The 19,411-nt window shown below is 43.3% G+C and overlaps 2 protein-coding genes across 2 annotated transcripts; one reads left to right on the forward strand and one right to left on the reverse strand.

The window, feature by feature from the left end:
• Nucleotides 1-3,439: 3,439 nt before the first annotated feature.
• Nucleotides 3,440-10,902, reverse strand: LOC135697578 (galectin-4-like). The gene is made up of 3 exons (XM_065217356.1): nt 10,775-10,902; nt 10,625-10,707; nt 3,440-3,940 (listed from the first exon to the last, which is right to left on the reverse strand). The coding sequence occupies exons 1-3, from the start codon at nt 10,799-10,801 to the stop codon at nt 3,619-3,621; spliced, it is 432 nt and encodes a 143-aa protein (XP_065073428.1). The 5' UTR covers nt 10,802-10,902; the 3' UTR covers nt 3,440-3,618.
• A 7,687-nt stretch (nt 10,903-18,589) lies between these two features.
• On the forward strand, nt 18,590-19,345 carry LOC135697704 (galectin-4-like). The gene is made up of 3 exons (XM_065217488.1): nt 18,590-18,676; nt 18,737-18,823; nt 18,879-19,345. Exons 1-3 carry the CDS (start codon nt 18,650-18,652, stop codon nt 19,206-19,208), a joined length of 444 nt encoding a protein of 147 aa, XP_065073560.1. The 5' UTR covers nt 18,590-18,649; the 3' UTR covers nt 19,209-19,345.
• Nucleotides 19,346-19,411: the final 66 nt, after the last annotated feature.

The raw sequence follows: 19,411 nt of genomic DNA on the forward strand, positions 1-19,411 counted from the left end.
ATGCTCATTGAAACAAACGTTATGACGTCACTACGAGCGTGCTTGAGCGTACGAAAGAAACGAATCGTGCGAAGCCGAATGGAAGCCGAGTGAAAAACGAACTAGAGACCAGGTTGCTGCCAAATACTGTTGTTTGCGCTTAATTCTCGATTCACTTTTCAAATAGACCAATGTAACAAATGTAAACAAATCGAGTTAAGCGATACAAACTATTGCTCTTCTATCATTGTATGTGATACAAAAACATCCATCCAAATTTACTTTCATTTATTTAAGATAACCATAGGTCAAAAATTGTCCAATGTACAGTTTGAAATGATGGGTACATGATTGTTACTTCGGTCATTCGGACTGCCTAACCTGATTGGTGCTCATTTTCTGAAGGTGGGGCCAACCTAAAGTTAGGTACTCTACTCTGAAATATGTGAAAGGGAATCTAGTATCATGTAGACAAAACGTCCAATGTAACACTCATTGATTATGTCAATGAGAAAAATCGTCCAATGTAACATGTTCGAAGTACAACTCGACTTGTCAAAACGTCCTATGTGGTTTTTTTTTCTATATTGTAGCATGAAATTCAAAGTAAAATTGTGATTTTACCGTTTCTAATGAATTTTCAACGTTATTATTCACTGACTACATTAAAAATGGTATTGCAAACTGTATTGTTTCTAAACAGTTAAAATAATAATCTGTTGAACTTCAACTTCGATTTTCTCAAAATGGTGGATATGTTACATTGGTCTATTTGAAAAGTGACGCGAGAATTCTTCGTTGCACACAGCGTAAATATTTACGATTGTTTGACAAAACTCAGGTAATCATGACAGATCCTGACCCAGTAGGTATCTTTTTCTCATGTGCGTTGTTTTCAAAGATCAAAATGTCATGATTACCTGAGATTTGTCAATCATGTAAATATTTGCAAGTCTTGTATTGAAGAATGGGGGTGGCAAACAACGAATCCGCAAAGAACGATACCCACAGCGAGGGGCACGCAATATTCTTTAACTCAAACGCAGGCAAGAGCTGTAATTAAATTAATTCCATTAATTACCGCTTTAACTAGAATAGTTGATTAGATCATTATTCCGGAAGGAAAGTGAAATTCCATTCGGAATGCGCCACCTTCATGTCGTTCACGATCCCAATGTAATCGATCTTTCCTTTACCGATTTCTTTTGAACTGCGAACTGGATCAAGAAATGCTAAGGAAAAGTAATTTCTTTAGCATTCCGTGTCCTATCCCGTAGCACGTAAAAACGTCATTACTTTTCAGCTGCGTGCCAGGCTTTAGACCAAAATGTCTGTGTCATTGGATTCAGGTTTAGTACGCCGCTAGAGGCACTTTATTTTCATATTACTTAACCCATTAACGCCTGAATTATTTCAAATTCATAATAAAAACGTGATTTTTTATGGAGAATTTTGCAATAGTCTAAGAATTATTTTAACGCCATTTAAATTAAAATCTACGGTCATAATTTGGTATAAAACACGCTATGCTCCTAAAAATATTAAATATGCTCCTAAAATGAATTAATCATAATTTTTTAGTGTGCTTCGATACATTTGAAGGTAATAAATTGTAACTGGGGCTGTTCATAAACTACGCAGACACTTTAGGCGAGAGGGGGTGTCTGCGGTCCATTCAAATTTTCAAAACAATGTACGGACGATTGTCTACGCAGGATGAAGGATGGGATCCTCTGAAAACGGTCTACGTAGTTTTTGAACAGTATCTTCCGTATTTGTAGAGCTTCGTGGGAACTCTTCACATCTGGTAGAACATAAGTTGCTTAAGAAAAATATCTTGGGTTCTCCAAAGTGCCTAGAGTTGAGATCTGATGTTCTACAGATTCAACGAGGTTTTGTGCGATGTCCAGACATTTATTACGAACCTGGAGAGCTTCGTGGAGACGCATTATCTCATGAGGAATGCATAGTTGTAATGCTTCAACAAGCTCAGCAAAGTATTGTACACAGAAAAAAATTCTGAATTTTAACTATCGCGTAAAATCTCCCTTCGTTTAATTTTGAGCTATACTTGGCATAAACAGCGAAATCGTTTGCCAGCTTGCATACAATACTGCAAATTTATGAGATATTGCGTTTAAATTTACACGAAATATCGCGTAAATTTATGCCAAATCTAGCGTTACAGAAATTTACATGAATTTTTCGAACGGTGAACGATGTTCAGATTTATTATACATATAGGTAAAATATCTTTGATTCTCCAAACGACCCTGGAGTTCAGATCTTGATGTTCTATAGGCTCAATGAGGTATTCGGATTGTACATCATGCGGTATAGTTTTAACGGCAAAGTATTTCGGGGTATTCTACTTATCCTGGTTTATCGATCTTGATGATGTACAGTAGGGTGGGGCTTATTTTTAAAAACCGTTCGGGGACATGTTTTCCCTTTATTTCGCTCTCTCGTTTTCTACCTCTATAGGCCGGCGCCGCTGGTGTAGTAGTAAGCGTGACTGCTTTCTCACCCCAATGGATCTGGGTTCAATCCCAGCCGAGGTTCTGAGGCATAAAAATCTCTGGTTCACGTCTTCCTTCGGAAGGGAAGTAAAGCCGTTGGTCCCGGCCCATGTTGAATGGGTGCGATATCGTACGCAGGTGTGTAAAGGTGCCTTCCTGCACATTCAATTACCGTCAATGGATGGCAATCGATGTCCATCGGTGATTGGCACTAGATTGCGGAAGAGAGACCGACGTTAAATAAAGGAAAAAAAGTTTTCTACCTCTCTCACTTTCTCTCTCTCTCTCTCTCATAGACTTCCCTGACGTTTGTGAATAGCACAAGTATTAGTGCAAAACTTTGGGTAAGGTTTTCTAGCACTAATACTTATAATTTACCCGAGTTCTGCACTAATACTCATACATTTCACAAACGTCAGAGAAGTCTATTCTCATATTTACTCACGCTGCATCTATCAATGGACAAAATTTTCGCCCATGAGGGTCAAAAAATCACGTGTTTACTTATAGAAGCATATATTTATTTTAAAAAACTCATCGTTCGTCATTTCGAACTTAGACCCCTTGCGCCACCTACAAATATCGACGAAAATCGCTCAATTTTTGATATGTTACTTAATTAGTCCCAATAATCATTTTCCACATGGGAAAACCTGTCCCCGAACGATTTTTAAAAATAAGCCCCTCCCTAATGTACAGGCTAATGTCCTGATTTATTATTCCGATTGTTAGAGCTTTGTGGGACCTCATCACATCGTGATGGACATAAATCGAGCGAAAGCGGAAAATCTCTATACATTTGCAAATTCATAACTACCAAAACCATACATCTCAAGGTGGTTGACCATTTACTGTCTGTCTACTGCCTTATCTACTGGTGGCAGAACCTGGGCGGGGTATCAAACAGTTTGAGAAACGAATTTCAAAGTTAGAAGCTATTTATTTTCGATAACACAATCTCACTCTCAAGTTTTAATCATAATCTATCGATTTCGTAAACATTTTATATCGATAAACAAAATCGCAAAAATCCCCTTCACACTGGGATTAACTTTCAATCATCCTTATCGCATGGCCGGCGCAGACGTCGATAACGACCTTATCTCTAATTTATAAAATTTCACTCCATCACGATGGCATCCACCTGGGCACCTTCGCCGATATGGACGAACCGCACCGAGGCATACGGTTGCCGGTGGGCAAACTCGCAGAAGTGGCACCCGTTCACCGCTATGCTGTAGGTGTCCGGTTTGACCGTGATCTGGATATCGAAGTAGGATCGCTTCTGGATGGGACATCCTCCGTGCCGTTCCTCGATTCCCCAGCTTTTGAACTGGTAGGTGTTACGCACGATGACCTGATCCCTCGGTCGAATGCTCATGTGCAGTGGGGCGTCGTCGCGGGGGTTCACATTGGGACCGGACTGGAGATTGATGTTGAACCTGGAAAGAGGGTAGAATGATGGACGTTAGGACATGGCGAAAAACTAACTGCAGTCGTCTGTGTTGAGCGTTTATTTAGCCTAACTTAGGTGAATATTTAAACAAAATTTCGGGTATAGAACTGTATTTGTCTGATGAAAGTAGTAAATCATGGATAATGTAGGAAGTAGTGGACTTAACTTCGGGGTAAGGTATATATAGGATCCAAAAAGACCTAAACTTACTTTAGAAGCCATCTTGCGTCTTTCGAAAATACTTTGGATTTGTCATCAAACGTCTTTTTGGACCTTATACTTTGACCTTACCAATCCTCGATGCAGCAAGTGAAAAACTATAGAGAAATCTAGGCCATTTTCTGCATAAGTTCTGGAGACTTTTTAAGTAAGTCGAATGTTACAGCTGTTGAAAGACTGAGGTCGTGAGAGCAAATTTTCTCTCTCAAATTTGAATTTGTTGGCTCTCTGGGGAATGGTAGTAACGCAGGTAAAACTGTATGGGGAAAAATCGTTTTCATTTAATTGTAGCTTGTTAAACAATAATTTCCGGGAAAAAAGTGAACGATAAAGTCCCTGACTAATTTCTTTAGATTGTCATTCACTTTTTTTGACCTGAATATACACAGAAAACGAATTATTCCCACTTCTCTCAATTTCTATATGGTGATTTTTATTACTTCATACGAGCGGAACAGCGCCATCTCTGTGGAAAATGCTCGGACGAAATGATTAATACGGTTAATAAAATTTTCTTCTAGCAGACTATGTAGACGAAATAGCCCGAAATATTAATGCAGCCAACGAAAGAGAGAATCGATGAAGAGAGTCGGTCAATGTAGATAGGACATATTGAAAAGTGACACGAGAATTACATTATGGTACGGTGCTCTCTGAAAAATGTTCACGCCCGATTTACGTGAAAACATAGGTGGTGTTCATCCACCCTACTTTTTCACGTAACTTTTAACGTGATTAGTCAGGTGAATAGGACATGATTTCCATGTACTTCTTATGTAAAATTGCTGTAAAAAGGCAACACCTGGTAAATGTTACGCTAGTAGAAAACTTAAGGACTACTTAATAGACATATAATATAGACAAAATAATTTCTTTTCAGATTTTATGTGTAGACATAGATTTCAGCTTTTCTACAACTGTAGCAACAACCAGATTTGAATAAAATGCTCCATTTTCAAAATAAAAGCATTTTAAGATTGCACTCGTATACCTCTCTGTGGAAAATTTTGAAACCATCATCACTGTCATAGTTCTTCTATTCTCCACGAGTGCCAACTTTGATTTGCCAATAGGGGACATGAGGTAGTTTAGCCACCTTAAGCAAATCATAATACAAAATTCAGTGAAAAATTCATGGATATTTCCAAGCCCCATATACATCATGAATACAAATTGACCACCCATACACCACAGCAGACGGAATCGCAAATCGACCACGTTCTGATTGATGGACGGCACTTCTCCGACATTATCGACGTCAGGACCTATCTTGGCGCTAACATCGACTCTGACCACTACCTGGTGATGGTCAAACTGCGCCCAAAACTTTCCGTCATCAACCATGTACGGTACCGACGCCCGCCACGGTACAACCTAGAGCGACTGAAGCAACCGGATATCGCCTTAGCATACGCGCAGAAACTCGAGGCAGCGTTGCCAGAGGAGCTCGATATGCTCCATCTAGAGGACTGCTGGAGCGAGATGTTTTTAAGACAGGTGGGCAGGAACTCACGGTCTCCCAGTGTTGGTGAGTTCTTTGCCGTTAATGTTTACGAAAATCACTATTTTTCCATACAGAAATTCAAAACAAAATTTTTTATCTGCGGATTTGGACAGTCTATGACCTGTTTCATACGACCGGAAGGTGTATGCTGGTTACAAATGCCGTGCCAAACTGATTTCCTACGCAATTAATCAATCTTTGATGTGAATTTCGCTAATAAACACGAGGAGGATTTCTTATAGCAAAACTTGCGGTTCATTTTAGTAAACAAACTAACACTTCTTCCGATTGTGGCACCTCTCTTACTCGCCTAGCTGCTGGATTACAGTAAAAGTAGCCATCACCGACGCAGTCGAGAGCACCATCGGGTACGTGGAAAGAAGTCGACTGAATGAATGGTTCGACGAGGAGTGCAGAGCGATTTTGGAGGAGAAGAACGCAGCGCGGGCGGTGATGCTGCAGCATGGAACCCGACAGAACGTGGAACGGTATAAACAGAAGCGTAAACAGCAGACCGCCATCTTTCGGGAGAAAAAACGCCGCTTGGAAGAAGCGGAGTGCGTTCCCAAGAAACACGGAAGTTCTACCAAAAGCTCAACGCATCCCGCAATGGCTTCGTGCCGCGAGCCGAAATGTGCAAGGATAAGGACGGGAGCCTCTTGACGGACGGACGTGAGGTGATTGAAAGGTGGAAGTAGCACTTCGATGCGCAGCTGAATGGCGAGGAGAACGCAGGCACGGGAGACCAGCGCAATGGAGGAAACGACTACGTCGGTGCAGCAGAGGACGGAACTGACCCAACTCCCACGCTGAGGGAAGTTAGGGATGCCATTCAGCAGCTCAAAAACAACAAAGCAGCTGATAAGGATGGTATCGCAGCCGAACTCATCAAGATGGGCCCAGAAAAGTTGGCCACCTGCCCGCACTGGATAATAGTCAGGATCTGGGAAACAGAACAGCTACCGGAGGAGTGGAAGGAGGGGGTAATCTGCCCCATTCACAAGAAAGGCGACCATTTGGAATGTGAGAACTTCAGAGCGATCACCATTTTGAATGCCGCCTACAAAGTGCTATCCCATCGTCGTCTTCCGTCGTCCATCACCTAAAATGACCGAGTTCGTGGGAAGTTATCAAGCCGGCTTCATCGAAAGCCGATCGACAACGGACCAGATCTTCACAGTACGGCAAATCCTCCAGAAATGCCGTGAATACCAGGTCCCAACGCACCATTTTTCATCGACTTTAAGGCGGCATACGACAGTATCGACGGCACAGAGCTATGGAAAATCATGAACGAGAACGGCTGTGCTGGGAAGCTGATCAGACTGATCAAAGCAACGATGGACGATGTGCAAAACTGCGTAAGGGTTTCGGGTGAACTATCCAGTTCATTCGAATCTTGCCGGGGACTGCGACAAGGTGACGGACTCTCATACCTACTCTTCAACGTCGCTCTAGAAGGAGTAATGCGACGAGCGGGGCTTAACAGCCGCGGTACGATTTTTACGAAATCCGGTCAATTTGTGTGCTTTGCGGACAACATTTGGAACGGTGGCAGAACTATACACCCGCCTGAAACACGAAGCAGTAAAGGTCGGACTGGTGATGAGTGTGTCAAAAACAAAGTACATGCTAGTAGGCGGAACCGAACATGACAGGACTCGTCAAGGAAGTAATGTCACGATAGACGGGCATACTTTCGAGGTAGTGGAGGAATTCGTTTACCTTGGATCCTTATTGACAGCTGAGAACAATGTGAGTCGTGAAATACGAAGGCGCATCATCAGTGGAAGTTGTGCCTACTACGGGCTCCAGAAGAAACTACGGTCAAAAAAGATTCACCCCCGCACCAAATGTACCATGTACAGAACGCTAATAAGACCGGTGGTCCTCTATGGACACGAGACATGGACTATACTCGAGGAGGACCTGCAAGCACTCAGAGTTTTCGAGCGACATGTGCTAAGGACGATCTTCGGCGGTGTGCAGGAGAACGGTGAGTGGCGGCGAAGAATGAACCACGAGCTCGCTGCACTCTACGGCGAACCCAGCATCCAAAAGGTGGCCAAAGTCGGAAGGATGCGGTGGGCAGGGCATGTTGTAAGAATGCCGGTCAACAACCCTGCAAAGTTGGTGTTCGCTACTGATCCGGTTGCCAAAAGAAGGCGTGGAGTGCAGAGAGCACGATAGGCGGACCAGGTAGAGCGTGATCTAGCGAGCATTGGGCATGACCGAGGATGGAGAGCGGCAGCGTACTATTGTTGATTATGTCTTATCTTAAATCTCGATGAACATTTCAAATGGTCCTATCTGCTTTGAACGATTCGCTTCATCGACTTTCTCTTTTGATAACCACTGCTATGCAAACAGGTTTTGCGCTATTTTCACCTCATAGTTTGTTAAAGGAGGTTCTTATCTAGCGTCCAAAACGTTAAATACAACAGGAAAAGGTTGCCGGCACCGGTGGTTTAGTGGTAAGCGTGACTGCTTTCTAACACCCCAATTGGTCTGGGTTCAATCCCAGCCGAGGACGGTGGGATTTTTCTGAGGCATAAAAATCTCTGGTCACGTCTTCCTTCGGAAGGGAAGTAAAGCCGTTGGTCCCGGCCCATGTGTTGTTGAATGGGTGCGATATCCTACGCAGGTGTGGAAGCTGCCTTCCTGCACATTCGATTGCCGTCAATGGATGGCAATCGATGTCCGTCGGTGATTGGCACTAGATTGCGGAACAGAGACCGACGTTAAATAAAGGACAGAAGAAAAAAAACAGTGAAAGGTTATGCAGCTGAGTTATTAACCAAAGAGAAAGTCGACAAAGAGAATCAATGCAGATAGGACCTTTTGAAATGTTTATCTAGAAATGTGATGTTGTACAAATAAATCTCGATAAACATTTCAAATGGTCCTATCTGCTTTGATGGATTCTCTTCATCGACTTTCTCTTTCGTTAATAACTCAGCTGCAAAACCTTTCCCTGTTGTATTTGATGTTTTGGTATCAAACTATGTGGTAGAATTAGCGCGAAATCTGTTTCCATAGCAGTGGTTATGAAAAGATAAAGTCGATGAAGAGAATCGATCAAAGCAGATAGGACCATTTGAAATGTTCATCGAGAAATGTATGTATGTATGTATGTATGTATGTACAAATTGAATATAAAAACTAAACTTTTGACTCTTTTGAAAAAATGATTAAAAATGTTCATTTTGTAACCGGAATACAACCGTTGGGGCTCGCAAAATAACTGGTAAATAACCGGTAATATTATTCTGTTCTCATGAAGATTTCTTACGAATCAAAGCGGTTAGTTGTTAGGAACTACCGATAAATCTTTTTTTCTAATTCAGAAATCTTACAAAATCTTTGACATTTTGAGCTAGTCTAACACTTTTCGAACATTCGCAGTAGAGAACAGTAAATTTTTAGGCTTAAATTAAATTAAAAGTTCCAGTAGGCTGCAAGAGATTTTTGTAAAATATATTCCATTAGTTGGATTAGGGGGATGGCTACATTACTCCTATGGCGAAACTGCCCCACTTTCCCCTAATATAAGTCGAACATTTGAACTTTTTACGATTAAATTTAAAATCAAGCTAATCTGACAATTTTCACACACACCCACACACACACACACACACGCGCGCGTGCGCTCGAGCCCAATCGCAGACCACTAGGGTGAGTCAAGTCCCAAGTAACATTGCAAGTTTTATGGAGGTTATTTAAAATTCTACAAGTCCTACATCATGATCTACAGAACCCTCATAAAACCAATATTGTTACTTGGGGTTTGTATGGTTCATCACAACGCCCTGTTCCCTATTGCTCTTCCGATGTGAATTAAGGTTCCCAACAACGGTGTCTGGATTTACGGGAGCATATTAAATTTTGTATAGGAAAATGCAGGAGATTTTTGTAAAATAAATTCCATTAGTTGGATTAGGGGGATGGCCACATTACTCATATGGCGAAACTGCCCCACTTTCCCCTAATATAAGTCGAACATTTGAACTATATACACACTTAGAAATTATCGCCGACTTCGGTAATTTTTACCGAAATCTGAACAGCTGAACTGTTTGGTAAAATTTATGCAATTCAGTTCAAATGCTTTTCAGCTACTTTGAAACTAAATCTCCACCAAAATGACTAGATTTGATCATTTAAACAAGGTTGAACACGTTTTAAAAATTATTTTCAAATTCAATAGCCTTTAAAATGAAGGTCGAAGTTTTACCGAACATTCAGCTGTTCTGATTTCGGTAAAATTTACCGAACACGGAACCAAAATCTTAGTGTGTACGATTAAATTTAAAATCAAGCAGATCTGATAATTTTCAAACACACCCACCCACACACACCCACACACCCACACACACAATCACACCCACACACACACATGCGGGGGGGGGGGGGGAACTAAATAAACCTATTCATTTGCTTGCCGAAAATTAAAAAAATGTTCAAATTTCATTAAATCTCTCGTCAAATCTCGGACTTTGATTGAGAATACTATGCAAAACAACATTGTCGAAGACTGCAAATCGATTAGACTGCAAGAAAAAATGTTATTATACTCATTTAGAACAATTGCTCAACGCATACCTACAGGCGTATATATGAGATTGTAGGTAGGTACGTGTGGAACACTTGATGTAAAGTGAAAGATTAGTAACTTGTTGCACAAAGATAAATCGATTTGCAGTCTTTGACAAAATTGTTTTGAATAGTATTCTCAATCAAAGTTCGATTTATGGTAAGCAAATGAATCTCTTTCGTTTCCCATACATTTTCCTATACACAATTTAAAAATTCGTTCAAATTGTACACACTTGTTGGGGACCTCAATACCCAAGGAAAGAGCAGTGGCGAACAGCGGGTTGTAACGTTGACCCACCTTACTGACCACATACCTGACCGTTTGAAATGCCTAGGTAAAATTCCACTTACTGGTCATGAGTCATCTTTCCGCGAATGACCACCTTACGATACAGTCCGAGTCCGGCCGGCATATATCCGAGGAAGGGAGATGGCTGTGCAAAACGAGAATCGAACGATCAATGATAATTCAGTTTGTAGAAGGATATCAATGACACTCACTGGATTGTACACTGGTAGCTGAGACATTTTGATATACGTGCACTACTAACAACTAGGACTGCGTCGGACAATAGTGGGAAACCCGGTAATGCACACTTCAACTTGAAGAATGACACTGAACGCGACTCGCGGACCAACGTACGGTGATATAGGGAATATTTTTGTTCGGCGGCGCTGGCAGGTCCGTACAAAGATTTATGCGATCAATTTTGATAACGATTTGAATGATAAGCTATCGACGGTGACGCTACCAGCATACTACTACAAGCTCAGTTTCAGTTTATTCAAAACCCATAAAGCTGGTCCGACCCAAAGACAGGTGCTCTGTATTCATTCTATAAACATTCCTGATAACATTTAGCAATACTGGTATCGGGCGGGTGCGTTGAATGTAAATAGAGAATGATTTCATTCCAGTTGTGCTGACTCAAATTGCTTCAACTTTTTTGCAAAAGTAAGTTAAATGAATTTACAGGATTTTAAGAAAGTACCGTCAATTTCGCAGATGATTCAATTCTACACTCTCGCAATTCATTGTCGTGTTTGGTAATGTTTTACCGAAATCTCAACTGCTGAACGTTCGGCTAAACTTTGACGTTCTGTTGAAAGCCTATTTGCCTCAAAAATAATGTCACAGCACGTGCAATCTTGTTAAAAATGATTAAATCTTGCAATTTCTATTGGAGATTTTGTTTTAAAATAGTTTTAATACAATTTCCAGCTGTTGAGATTTCGGTAATAATTATCGAAGTCGGCGATAATTTCTAATAATAAAATTAAAAAAAAAAAATTGTGTCTGAAGCACGACCGCATTACACTAATGGAAATTAATATAAGGACACTTTAAAAAGCATGGCTTCTCCCAATTTAAAGAATCAGAGGAATTCTTAATCATATACGTTGTGAAGTTACATTTTGATTCTACAATATGAGCCTAAGAAAGAACCAATTGCATCATGTACGTAGGAGAAATAAATGGAGTTTTGGTTTTCTCCTTCGGAAACAAATATAAGGATTTGTATGAGGAATTGGTCATTATCGAAACATTATTTAGCATGTCAACAACATGACACCAAAATAATCAAAGAGTTAGTTCAAATAATCATTGTACACTTTACTTCTGAAAAGTTTTAAGCAGATCCAATCGCTCGAAGTTCTCAAAAATCACAAAAATCAGTGGATGATCAGCGATGATCACATAGGAGATACATACATTTAGGCGTTTTGCGAACTAGTTTCTGTGTATCCATGTCGATTAAATTCGAATGTTCTAGGGGAAATGGATGTAATGTCGGTCTAAATGCTCCTAATTTGGGCCCATACATACATTCAGCAACTGTCTAAATTTTCAATAGCGATCAAAGATATCCATTAGTATCGTCCCAATGACGCGTACATTTAGATAAAAATGATAAATAGAAGATTTTTAGTGGTGGGCCCAATCTTAGATCCATAGGCCAACATTAGAGCCATTTTCCCTGTGTTCTGTCGGGTATCGTCGAATGAGGATCAAGATATGATCACTTTTTACAATGCAACTGTCGTATTAAACTACCTACATTAGACTAGTTCATGTATTTGATTCACAATTCTGATTGTGATATATTTGCACTCTGTGAAACTTGGCTTTCTTCTGAACATGAACTAAACTTCCACGATTTTAAAATTATCCGCCTGGACCGGAATGATTCACATGGTGGCGTACTTTTGGTGATCAAAAAGTGCTACTTCTTCTATAAAATCTCAATCCCAATAATTTCAGGAATTAAAATTGTCGCTTGTCAAATAAATGTGAAGAACAAAGATCTTTGTATAGCTTCTGTATATGTCCCTCCAAGGACTTCCATAAATCGCCGTCAGCTTTGGGGTACAGTTACTATTCTCCCATATCCAGTTCTAATACTGGGCGATATGAACTCCCACGGTACTGGATGGGGCGAATCATACGATGACAATAGAGCGGGTATTTTCTAGATTCTCTGCTTGATCGTCAAGCAGTTCAGTTCGGTGCTAGCTCGCTCTCTCGAGTTGTTCGGAAAGTTCGTTGTGATAGTGTTCGCGCTCTCTCGTTCGCGGTTTTTTGTGTGCGTGCCCCGAAATGGGGACGCATCGCTCGCAAATCCCGGTGAAGGAAACTCGGGTGTACCTACAGCGAACAGGTTTACTGTTCTTCCCATCGATGGGAATACCCAATCAGCTATGACTGAAAAGTGCAGTAAAAAGAGGAAGAAGAATCGAGGCCAGTCCGATGGCACGATTGGTCGCGACGATGTTACCGCGACAAACGTCAGCTGTATCGGCGATTTCGGTATCGCTGATGAATCCGAAAATGCCAGCCCAAATGCGGCAAACGTCAAACTACCACCGTTGGTAGTGAAAAATGCACCTCTAAACACGCTCATCGCCCATGAGCATTAAAGCTTAGTTCAAACTCAGTATAATCTCAGTAATCTGGGTACTGCGGAGTAAATCGATTTCATTTTGCAAGCCAATGGAAAACTGCTTGAAAATTTGTTCAAGTTTAAAATTGTTTTGTTCTTTCTCAGTTGATTCCCGCCAAAAGCTCTGAGCCAGGCGTGCTCGAGCCCCCTTGACTCTGTCAAAGTTTGTTTACATACATGTTTCGCCAAAGTATGTTTTACTGCAATTGAAAACTCAAACTTGATTTTCGCCGCACTCGGGCCGCCAGAATTCTCGGTTTCGACGGCATCGCCGAAATCACCGATGTCGCTGGCGTTCGTCGCGGTAACATCGTCGCGTCCATCGTACCACCGGACTGTCCTTGGTTCTTCTTCCTCTTTTTCGTCCGCTTCACCGGGACTGGGTTGGTATTCCCAACATCGGTGGGAAGAGTAGCGTACCTATTTGAGGTAGGTACCGAGCTACCCTCACCACTTCAACTCAACATTCTCTGCTTGATCGTCAAGCAGTTCAGTTCGGTGTTAGCTCGCTCTCTCGAGTTGTTTGAAAAGTTCGTGGCGATATTGTTCGCGCTCTCTCTTTCGCGGTTTGTCGTGCGTGTGTGTGTGCCCCGTAATGGGGAAGCATCGGTCGCGAAGCCCGGCGAAGGTCCAGAACTCCGGTGAAGGAAGCTCCGGTGTGCCTACCTCGAACAGGTTTGCTGTTCTCCCCATGGATGGGAATATCCAGCCGGCTGTGTTGGAAAAACGCAGCAAGAAAAGGAAGAAGAACCGAGGCCAGTCTGATGACACGATTGGTCGAGACGATGCCTCTGCGTCCTGCGACGAACGGAGATTTCGGTGACGCTGCCGATAAAGAAAATGCTGCTGATATGAGCGCGGCAAGAGTGAAGCTACCTCCGCTGGTGGTGAAAAATGCCCATCTCAACAAGCTCATCGCGAATCTGGCGTCGCTGGGCGCCAAAGCCGAATTCAAATTGGGCAGAGTCGGCACCAAGTTGGTGCTCCGTACCAAAGCGGAGTATGACTTGGTCATCGCCCACCTGAGGACTTCCAAGGTGGAATTCTTCACCCACGACATCCCCGGTGAAAAACCGTTCAAGGTCGTCATCAGGGGCCTACCAAATTTCGACCCGAAGTTTATCGAACATGAAATCAGGGACAGGTACAAGCTGGCCCCAAGTGCCGTGTACCGAATGACAAGAAGAGACGAGAATGTGAAGGCGTACCCGGATAGCCTTTTCCTGGTACACTTCCAGAAGGGAACGGTGACGCTCAATGCACTCAAAGCCATCCGGTCCATCAATTCCATCATCGTTCGCTGGGAGCCATACCGTGGCGGCCATCGCGATGTGACTCAGTGCCAGCGGTGTCTGAACTTCGGACACGGTACCCGCCACGCTGCGGAAATTGCGCTCAAGACCATGCCACCTCCGAATGTGCTGCGGATGAAGCTGTGGCGTCCAAATGCGCCAACTGTGGTGGTGCTCACCAAGGATCCAACAAGCAGTGCCCTAAACGCGAGGATTTCAAGCGCATCCGAAATCAAGCGTCCACCAACAATCAACCAGCACGAAGGAAGGATAAGGCCCCGGCTTTCAGGACGGAGGACTTTCCGCCTCTTCATGGACAAGCGAATCCCAGGGTGCGATCCGCGCCCCCTCAAGAAACGTCTGGATCTTCTGCTGGACAAAGCTCTCCATCCCCCCCTGGATTCTGGAGGCAACCAACAGCTCAAACAAATAATCCCGATCTGTTCTCAGCAGATGAACTTATGGAGATTTTTATCAACATGACCGGTGCTCTACGTAAGTGCCGCAATAAGCCCGAACAGATCCAAGTGCTCGGTAAGTTCATCATCCAATATGGTGTCTAAACCGCTAACCATCGCTACCTGGAACACTCGCTCTGTAAGAGCTAAACAGATTGAGCTTGCCGACTTCCTCCGCAAGCATAGCATCGACGTGGGTCTTCTAACGGAAACCCACCTAAAGTCCGGTGGCAGCTTCTGGTTGCCTGACCACAACATTATCCGGCTTGATCGCACCAGCTCCAGGGGGTGGTGTAGCGGTCATAGTCAGAAAGGGAATCAAGTTTTGCACTCTGCCCCACATCCGCACTTCTATCATAGAAGCCATTAGTGTGGAGGGGGAAACACCAACTGGAAACGTCCGGTTTATAGCAGTTTACTGCCCACGTCAGTGTACCACAAGCAACGGCCTAGACATCCAATTCAAGAACGACCTGACCGCCATCACTCGTACTAGCTCCCGATTCATCGTTGGGGGCGACCTGAACGCCCGCCATGAAGCTTGGCGGAACTACCAGCGGAACCGGAACGGATGTCTATTGTTCGACCACGCACAACATGGACTGTACACTGTGCAATTTCCGGACGAACAAACTTTCTCTCCGACGGGAAATCCCTCCACGCTGGACTTCTTCCTGTCGAACATCGGACTATCCACGCCGGAGGCGCACAACGATCTCAGCTCCGACCACCAACCGGTGGTGACTGAAGTCGGTGTCAACGTGGTTCCTGCTAGAAGCTGCCTGCGTAAAGACTACCACCATGTCAACTGGGTGCAGTACGGTCGAATGGTGGACAGCAACATCGATGAAAATCCACTGCTCGACACCGTAGATGACATCGACCGGGCGTTGGAAGGACTCCAACAGGCCATATCCGAGGCTGACGAGACATGCGTTCGACAAGTTCCTGTGAGGGGTAAGTTTGTTGCTATTGATTCCCACACCCAATTATTGATTCGATTGAGAAATGTGCGTAGACGCCAGTTTCAGAGGACTGGAGACCTGGGCAAAAAACGTGAAATGGCCGATCTGAACAGGCAGATTGCTTCCAGAATGGACTCACTCCGAAATGAAAGTTTCGGGCGTGTTGTCCAGAATCTGGACGACCGCTCCAGACAATTCTGGAAGGTAGCCAAGGTTCTGAAAACTCATTCCAAAAACCCGTTCCACCTCTCAGAGTCGAAAATGATGACGATCGGCTTTTAATCACCCCACAGGAGAAAGCAAATGCGATCGGCAAGCATGTCGCTTCATCGCATTTGCTTGGCTCGACTATGCGTTCAAAACCTAGATGCCTCCCCTTGTGCCGTGCCTCCGGTGGATATGATTACAGTACAACAGATTTGCTCAGCGCTGAAATGCACCAAGAACATGAAAGCTCCCGGGTTTGACGGTATATTCAACTTGATCTTGAAGAGACTCAGCATGAAGGTGCAGTCTCTTCTAACCACTATCTTCAACAGATGCTTGGAACTACACTACTTTCCAAGGATCCAACATTGCCTTCAAGCTACAGACCAATCAGCCTCCTTTCAGCGCTGAGCAAATTGTTCGAGAAACTCATTCTCAATCGTTTGCTCAAGTTTGTGGAGGAAAATAACATTCTCCTTCCGGAACAGTTTGGTTTCAGAAAGGGGCACTCCACCAATCACCACCTAGTACGGGTGATGAATAACATCCGAAGTAACAAAGCTGTATCCAAGTCCACAGCCATGGCCTTGTTAGACGTTGAGAAAGCGTTTGATAATGTCTGGCACAATGGGCTTGTATTCAAGCTTTGTAACTTCAACTTTCCATTACATCTGGTTAAAATCACCCGTAACTACCTCCAGCAAAGGTCGTTTAAGGTATCGTTGAATGGTTGTCTTTCCGACACGTTTTCCATCCCAGCAGGAGTCCCGCAAGGCAGTCTGCTGGGCCCCTTGCTTTACAGCATTTACACTTCCGACATTCCTCCCCTTGGTGACGGTTGCGTGTTTTTCCTGTTCGCAGATGATACCGCAATAGCCGTCAAAGGAAGGATGCCTCGCGAAATAACGAACAAACTTCAATGATGCCTTAACGCCTTTGCTGATTATGCCACCACGTGGAAAATTAAAATCAATGCCTCCAAAACACAAGCGATCATGTTCCTCCACCGGCAATCGCCGAAACTGAAACCGGCTTCATCTTGTACTGTAATCATGGATAGCACAAGGGTTGAGTGGTCTGCCGAAGTAACCTATCTCGGGATGTTGTTCGATGAAAAGCTTCTCTTCCGTTCGCATGTGGAGAAAACAGTAGTCAAGTGTTCTGTCTTGGTTAGGTGTCTGTATCCGCTGATTTGCCGCAGATCCCGCCTCTCAAGGGTGAACAAACTGCCTGTCTACTATCAAATCATAGCACCTGCGATCCTCTACGCAGCTCCGGTGTGGGAATCATGTGCACAGACTCACAGGAACAAGCACCTCAGCACTGACAAACTTGTCGGAAAAAGGCGGCCTATATCCTTAACGGTGGCAGCAACTTTTCCGTTGAATTCCATAAACGATGAGAGGCCGGGTTCCCTGCGTTGCTCGTTCACGTAGTTCCAAAAAGATTTCGGGTGTAGATTTACGACTGACTCGCTGGTACATGTGATTCAGCCTCACATAATGTAGTTTCAGAGGAAGCGTGCGATACTTCGTAAATCTTCTCAATGCTGCTCTCTTGATTGACTTCAACCTACGTAGCTCTCTCGTCTGCCAGGGAAGTGTCTGTCAATGACATATGTCAAGACATGTGAAAAGGTTTGCGCTGCAGCCTCAACGTCATCTGGATCAAGGATGTTCTCCCATACCATGCTAGACAATACATCTATGTTGCTACGGTGGTCAGCTTTACGGAAGTCATAAGAAACCGTAGCAGGATAATCGTCGAAATCACGCACGAGTTTGTCCTCAACAGTGACAATTAGAGGAGGGTGATGTAGAACTAGCTTAGTTAGTGCACAAGGACCCGAGGAAATTAATGGAGCCCTGTCCTGTGTGCTCACGAAGCAGAGGTCCAAACTTTCGATTGGGTGCAGCTCCGGCGAGTTAGGAGGGTTTTGTCCTTGGGTACGACTTGCACGTTGTTGGCGGTATACCATTCTTGAGCTATTTTCCCGTAGTGACAGGAAGCGAGGTCTGGAACTACTGTGTTTCTTCAAAAAAAGGCAACAACCGTGTTTGCAAACATTTCTTTTGATAAATATCTTGGTTGAAATCGCCATCGCCATATGATAGCTAGTCCCAAACATCTTCTGTTGATTCTCTGTGTAATTACAGGTGATCTGGCAGTAACGGAGTAGCAATCACAGACGGTCAATCATTCTCTCATGCTAATGCTCATTATATCATTGGAATATTTTTATTGTAGTACGAGTTGATTCCATGTTCGGTTTCTTCGGCCTTATCAAGGGTTGAAATTGCTGCGCACGCTCCGCATCATTGCATTTCTATAGTACCAAGCTTGAATCATCAACTGATTAGATAACAATTGCTTCCCAAAGCACTCCTTTCAACAAAGACTATTTATAGTCATTGTTTTTTTTGTAATATACTGCAACTGCACAGCATATTTTAAAGCAGAACCAAGTATACAGTTGGGTAGTTAGGTTTAATTGTGATTCCTAGATTAACAGATGGCTACGATACCTGTGTTCAACCCGGTAGCTTTCAAATAGTATCTCCGTCGGAATTACTAGCTAATATATCTCATATCCACACAGGCAACCCCATTTCTGGGAGAGATACCTGGAGGCTTAACCATTGGGAAATGTATCTGCATTCGCGGTCAGGTTATCGGTGACGGAATGTGAGTGACTTATTGTGTTTCGAAATTGAATTCCACATTGCTATGAACACTCACTCTTCACTCGCCTTCTCCAATCGGGTGCGGCCGTGAATCCTCGCGATGACACACCGCTTCATATCAGTATCCGGCCGGGTGATAAAATAATCGTTCGCAATAGCTTCGTAGGCGGAGCCTGGCAGAAGGAGGAACGCGATGGCAAGTGTTCCGTCGGCACTTCGGGGGAAAGCTTCGAGTTGCAAATCAAAGTGAAGGAATCGTACTACACGCTCAAGGTCGATGGGAAAAAGTTTTGCAAATTCAAACATCGACTCCCGATCGATCAGACTCGATTCATTCACGTCTGTGAGGGCGGTGTGATAGAATCCATTACCGAGGAAGGTGGCTGATGATGTTTGAAATAGTTTATTACAGCTATCATTAATTTACCGGTTCTTTTTTTTTGTCAATTAAGTTAGATCGCTAGTATGAGTATAAAGTAATTACAAATATGAAAATAAAACATGCTCAACACATATAGAAATGACTCCCTGGTCGTATAAAATTTTGGAAAAATTGCCATGCAAACTATCGCCGAAAGAAAATTAAAAAA

Source organism: Ochlerotatus camptorhynchus, unplaced genomic scaffold (assembly GCF_037179485.1).
Source record: "Ochlerotatus camptorhynchus isolate MF236.1 unplaced genomic scaffold, CSIRO-AGI_Acam_v1.1 ptg000077l, whole genome shotgun sequence".
In the NCBI taxonomy this organism is placed as follows: Eukaryota; Metazoa; Arthropoda; class Insecta; order Diptera; family Culicidae; genus Ochlerotatus; species Ochlerotatus camptorhynchus.

Bases quoted from the DNA above. Each gene is read 5' to 3' on its own strand.
- LOC135697704 (XM_065217488.1), top strand. From the start codon at position 18,650: ATGGCTACGATACCTGTGTTCAACCCG. The intron at 18,677-18,736 runs GTAGCTTTCAAA...ATATCCACACAG, and splicing joins CGATACCTGTGTTCAACCCG to GCAACCCCATTTCTGGGAGA. The intron at 18,824-18,878 runs TGAGTGACTTAT...GAACACTCACTC, and splicing joins AGGTTATCGGTGACGGAATG to TTCACTCGCCTTCTCCAATC.
- LOC135697578 (XM_065217356.1), bottom strand. From the start codon at position 10,801: ATGTCTCAGCTACCAGTGTACAATCCA. The intron at 10,708-10,774 runs GTGAGTGTCATT...CGTTTTGCACAG, and splicing joins AGCTACCAGTGTACAATCCA to CCATCTCCCTTCCTCGGATA. The intron at 3,941-10,624 runs GTAAGTGGAATT...CCCTCTTTCCAG, and splicing joins GGAAAGATGACTCATGACCA to GTTCAACATCAATCTCCAGT.